This window comes from Opisthorchis viverrini, assembly GCF_000715545.1.
Source record: "Opisthorchis viverrini unplaced genomic scaffold opera_v5_670, whole genome shotgun sequence".
Taxonomy (NCBI): domain Eukaryota; kingdom Metazoa; phylum Platyhelminthes; class Trematoda; order Opisthorchiida; family Opisthorchiidae; genus Opisthorchis; species Opisthorchis viverrini.
Window position 1 is genome coordinate 9,050 of NW_008752337.1, and position 6,144 is coordinate 15,193.

General features: G+C 44.9%; 1 protein-coding gene across 1 annotated transcript in view; it reads right to left on the minus strand.

The window, feature by feature from the left end:
• T265_11959 (hypothetical protein) overlaps nt 1-5,656 on the minus strand; it is a gene marked incomplete at both ends in the record, with an annotated part of 14,701 nt that extends 9,045 nt beyond the window's left edge. Inside the window, one exon of the mRNA XM_009178807.1 lies at nt 5,593-5,656. Coding sequence (XP_009177071.1) covers nt 5,593-5,656 — 64 coding nt within the window. The remainder of the gene's footprint in view (nt 1-5,592) is intronic.
• Nucleotides 5,657-6,144: the final 488 nt, after the last annotated feature.

Below are 6,144 nucleotides of genomic sequence, written 5' to 3' on the forward strand. Positions count from 1 at the left end.
AAAACAAATCGCAAAAAAATAACGGCAGATGAGGGGGGTTTTCAGTCTACGCATACATGCAAAGAAGTGCAACATTTTGACGTTAAAGTTTTTATTTCGTCCGCAGGCGTTTTGCAGAAAAATACCTTGTGCGTCTAGCCACCGGCTACATAATAGAATCCTTTTGTGCACCATATCGGTTGCGCGTAAAAGTGCATCATTAAAATCACTAAATTTTTACAGACGATCTTCAGAATCTCACAAGTCCAGGTGAAAGTCTTGAAGATCTGCGCGGCGGAACCCTGGAATAACGTTTTTGTGGACATTTGCCCCATATTAAGGTCTGAAGTGATGTCTTCATTATGTGAAAACCCGATGCTTCGTAGTTTTTTACTTGGACCCACTTAGAGTGGGTGTGAGGCCCGCTAACGGTGTACAGAATATTGGCCGAATACGTAATTATGTCTGTTTTACAAGCTTATTTCTGGGTAGATGGGTGAAAAATATGCCCTGGGGATGTGAAGATGAGTTTCTAGGTGCATTGCCTGGGACTTTGAGTGGAAATGCTGTAGGAACTAAAGGCGGAGCTGTCATCCAACACTTTGAACCATTTATCAATATTCACCCTGAGGGACGTTGATGACTTTAGGCTACCTGGTCGCCTGTGAGAGCCAGGGAAATATTTCAGGTATTCGGTGAGCTTTGGCCTTCTTTTTCTCAAGTGTGTAGAAGTTGATACTGTCGGGATATCTTGGGGTTACGGGCGTTTGTTTTGTCTTGTGCTAGGAAGGGAGGTGGAGAACTTTTCGGTGTCATCCTTGTAGTCTGGAGATTCCTTGGGTTGTAGAAGCAAGGCTGTTTTGGGGATAACAAAAGTTAATGGCTGATTTTTGGGTAGACAAAGACGTTTAGCATCACAAGATGATAGCGTTTGAGCAGAGGCGCCGTTCAGGAAGATCAGATTCCTAAAAGTAACTCCAGAATGCCCGGAACTCACTGAGACCCTCATAGTCCGCCACAATCTCAATAAGGATGCAGGCAAGCGTCCAGGCCAGTTGATCATTCAATCAATTCAGTAAAAGCCGACGAGTGTTCAAGCACGCCACAGAAGCACGACCGAAGGTGATCAGCGTTCAGGCATTTCATAGAAGCACAGCCTGGATCAACGTCAAAAAGTGCCCTTTGAATAGCGCGCAGCCATCGTCACTGTCGCACCGCACGTACTAGTTTGTTGCAATAAATCTGTTGTGTTCCTTGTCGGTGAGTTCTTTTCTGGCACCAGGCACTGGAGTGGGAACAACAGTTGGACATAACAGCACCAATCCAAACGAGTGTATAAGTACACATCATTTTTGTTTGAGGAAGATGGAGGGAGGTACACAAGATCAACGATCCGCATGTTTAGTCACTTGATGTTTCTTTTTTTTCGGGGGGTTGTGATATGTCAACCTTGACGTGTGATATCAACGTCGAGGACTTAGATATTAGGAAAGGATTAGCTGCATAGAGGCTGCAACCACCTGTGCGACCTTGGGGTAACCCAAAGCGGCTAAGCGTATATTCTGGAAAATGTGCACTTCTGTCTTAAATTTTTGGGAATAAGCCATAATTAGATACCAAATTATAAGACTAAACAGATTTGTGATAAAATGCTTTCAACTCCTGACGGCCAAGTGGATGTTCAGGAAGGAAGACGTGCCTCACCCCCTCACTTTTGATTGACGGGGTGACAATGCGGATGTGTTGCATAAGGGGAGGCTTGAAAGTGTTTCCTTCGGGCATTATGAGGCAAGGGATAGATTAGTAGTGTAAACATGCGTAAGAAAATTAGAGTAAACTGGGGGCACTGGGACGTCAGTCAAATATGTGGGTTTTAGCACTTGACGTGAGATGTTTCGAACCGATAAAAAACATCCGCCTAACTTTAGCTGGTGAGAACTTCCCCGGCCGGTGGTGATAAAACCATCTATATGACCTTCTACAAACCAAATTTTCGCCGGTCCTAACACCCACACACCCCAGATTTTGCTGAAACCACAGTTCGAACACAGTGACCTGTACATCGGTGTTTGTTCGAAATCTTAAAATCCCATCACATAACTGGAAAAGTTTGCTTGAACTTACTCGAGTTCTAACATGGCAGCCATCGTCACTGTCGCACCGCACGTACTAGTTTGTTGCAATAAATCTGTTGTGTTCCTTGTCGGTGAGTTCTTTTCTGGCACCAGGCACTGGAGTGGGAACAACAGTTGGACATAACAGCACCAATCCAAACGAGTGTATAAGTACACATCATTTTTGTTTGAGGAAGATGGAGGGAGGTACACAAGATCAACGATCCGCATGTTTAGTCACTTGATGTTTCTTTTTTTTCGGGGGGTTGTGATATGTCAACCTTGACGTGTGATATCAACGTCGAGGACTTAGATATTAGGAAAGGATTAGCTGCATAGAGGCTGCAACCACCTGTGCGACCTTGGGGTAACCCAAAGCGGCTAAGCGTATATTCTGGAAAATGTGCACTTCTGTCTTAAATTTTTGGGAATAAGCCATAATTAGATACCAAATTATAAGACTAAACAGATTTGTGATAAAATGCTTTCAACTCCTGACGGCCAAGTGGATGTTCAGGAAGGAAGACGTGCCTCACCCCCTCACTTTTGATTGACGGGGTGACAATGCGGATGTGTTGCATAAGGGGAGGCTTGAAAGTGTTTCCTTCGGGCATTATGAGGCAAGGGATAGATTAGTAGTGTAAACATGCGTAAGAAAATTAGAGTAAACTGGGGGCACTGGGACGTCAGTCAAATATGTGGGTTTTAGCACTTGACGTGAGATGTTTCGAACCGATAAAAAACATCCGCCTAACTTTAGCTGGTGAGAACTTCCCCGGCCGGTGGTGATAAAACCATCTATATGACCTTCTACAAACCAAATTTTCGCCGGTCCTAACACCCACACACCCCAGATTTTGCTGAAACCACAGTTCGAACACAGTGACCTGTACATCGGTGTTTGTTCGAAATCTTAAAATCCCATCACATAACTGGAAAAGTTTGCTTGAACTTACTCGAGTTCTAACATGGAGGCAGGCTCGGTATTTTCAAAAGCTAGTATGGCCCAGGCTGGGCTGTGTACGAAGGCAGCTGCAATCTTTGTAGAGAGCTCGATTCCTCGAAAGTTCTGCCTTTTTTACATTGTGCTTGAAAGTGTTTCGAGGGGGGCACATGAACAAACATTCCGGCGTCTTCGTACGCGAAAACTCCAAAAGGTGAAGCCATTTGTGGCCTATGTACAGAAATGCTTTCTGTTGTTGCAGTGGGCATCCTGTCAGAAAAAAACAGTGCCGAGGAATCCGCCGAAACCTGTAAGTTTGGTAGACTTTTATGACAGACAGCACACACTCTACCGGGCGCCCGGCAAGCTTCTGGCTTCGCTGGTATAATTATCCGTTGATGTTCACTTCCTACCTTCCTCAGCATAGTGGTCAGGTTTCTTCACCAACAGAAACCTACCATGTGACGAGATGAAGGAGCGCAGTGTGTATCGCACAAAACGCTTGAAAATTTCTCCCGCCCAATCTCCCTGAACTCAACCGCGTAAATTCAAATGTCCCGCCCAATCCTGCCTTCTATTCATTGACATTTTCTTATTGTCGCATCACCCCATCTCTATCCCACCCATTAAAATATTCCGTTGCACAAACTATGAACATGTTTTTGGTTCCCCAAATGAACCATATTATATTATCACTACATTCACATTTTGGGCACTTTTCGAACCGGTTTCTCACGCTTGATATTTGTCGCCTCAGGCTATTTTGTTCGCCTAAACTATAGTGGGTTCGAAGTTGCTATTTTAATGCGGAGTTAGTCTAATCAATTTGCACCTTCCCGTGACATGTTGCGCGTAGCATTTTGTTTGAGTGAGCAATAGGTCAAGGTCATTGACCATCGCTGATTTGCATCTTTTGCCAGTTTACGCGACATAAAACACGAAATCGCACTTTAGCATATTTTGGCGTTCTTCGGTGTTCCTGAAGAATAAAATAACATCTTAAGAGTATTTAATGCAAGTGCCTTATATTTGCTAGGCCCGCGTTTATGTGCAACGTTGATAATGAAACTGCACCTATGCACAGTAACCTAATCCGATGGTCGATGACGGTCTTTCATACCCTTAACTATACGCGATGCCGCTTGTCTTCGCTAGCTACAGTAAACATCAGTGCAATATATAGGCCAACCGGTAAAAATAAGGCCTCAGCTATGTGTGATAGCCACATCAGACAGCCTGTTATACTCACAACTGTACTCGAAGTCATCTAACTTGGCTATTGACCGTACCTGTTGAGTCAGTGTCCTTGTGAATGCACACCTAATCTAATGGTTAACGATGGACCTAATACTCAAAACTGCACGCGATATTGCCTACTTTGTCTACTGATTGAAGCTGCTAGGCCAGTGCTTATATGCAGCGCTGTTTAGCAAGCCTCAGCTATGCGAAGTGTCCTGATTTAACTGCCAACGATGGTCCGTCATACCCATAAATGTGCGCGCTCTCGCTTGTCTGCTACTTATATCATCATGGACAGCATGAAATCAGCGTTAGACACCGATCTTCACTGCCGTACCTGCCTGCTGCCTACAGTAAACACCAAGCCAGTATCTATGCGGGCCGATAGAAACCAGGTTCCAACTATGCGTGACATCTTAACGACCAACGGCTGCCCGTCATACTCGTAACTGCAGTTGGTATCGCCTACCTTGGCTGCTTTTCGTAATTGCAACACCTGTGTCTATGTGAACGCTGAGTATAAGACTGACGGTCTTTCATACTATGCGCGATGCCGCTTATCTTCGCTACCTACAGTAAACATCAATCCAGTATATATGCCGACCGGTAAAAACAACTCAACTATGGGCGATCTGACAGCCTGTCATACTCACAACTGTACTCGAAGTCACCTAACTTGACTATTTATGGTCATACTCATACGTACTCGATACCGTTTATGTTTGCTATCTTCAGTAAACACCACAACTGCAGCCAACGTAACCTACGGTGACTACCTATAGTAACTGCCAGGCCCGTGCACGTGGTCGTAGCTAACCATAATGTCCCGGCAACACAATAGACTAACCCAACGATCAACGGTGGTCATCACCTGTCAAACTGTAATCACCGCCCGATTTGATAGCGCACTCCAAACTCCTACTCTTGATTGTCCGCCCTCGACCACTCCCACCATTACCCGAAACAATGAGCTGTCGCTCACCTCGACTACTTAACGTAACTGCTATTCGCGACGCAGGTTATGGGGCCTCACCTATGCACGCCAACGTAATACAGTGGTCAACGACGGCGCTCCATACTCATAACTCCACGCGTTGATAATGGGCCCGCCATGAATTTACGAAAACACCATTGGCGAACTGCATTTTATTCATTGGCATCACTGGTACAAGCTTAATTGGTAGTCGCTCCATTTTTCAATTTCTTAAGATCCACTTCACGGGACAAGGATTCTGGAACGGCAAGTAGGCATGCAATTAATCTTCAGGAACAGCATTTAAGCAACTGGATGTAATTGAATTTTATTTGTTTGCTTACCTAGTGGTTCATAATTCCCATTACCAGGATGAGGGATAAATGTATAGTCGTTGCGGATTGTCATGGGTTCATTGAATCGGCATTTGACGCCTTCGATTTACAATCACACGGATTCCTCGTCATCACGGGATTCGAAAGCAAGGTCTACAAAGCGTGTGCTAAGAAATTAGGCCTCAAATTACCAGCCTTCATCAACTCCGAAACTGTACACTACATGTTCCATCAATCAAGATGCCGCATGAAAACGAGTGGCCTCTGAATACTGAAAATAGGTGTACACAAGATAGCCACAATGATTGGTAAAATATGCCCGTGCAGGTTCCGACAGAGGTGTTGACTGTCTGAGAACATTTGGGAGTTTGTACCACCAGCTGACTGATAATAACAACGGGCTTCTCACCTTGAAGCGATCTGTCTGGTTGTGTATCAGATTTGGCGAACATATTCCAATGTGCCTGAGAACCTGATTAGCGGCGTGCGTCGTCATCCGGGAAACCACACGTAGAACGTAGATGTCTCCCTCCTGAATTTCTCGGCGGGCACAATAATAAG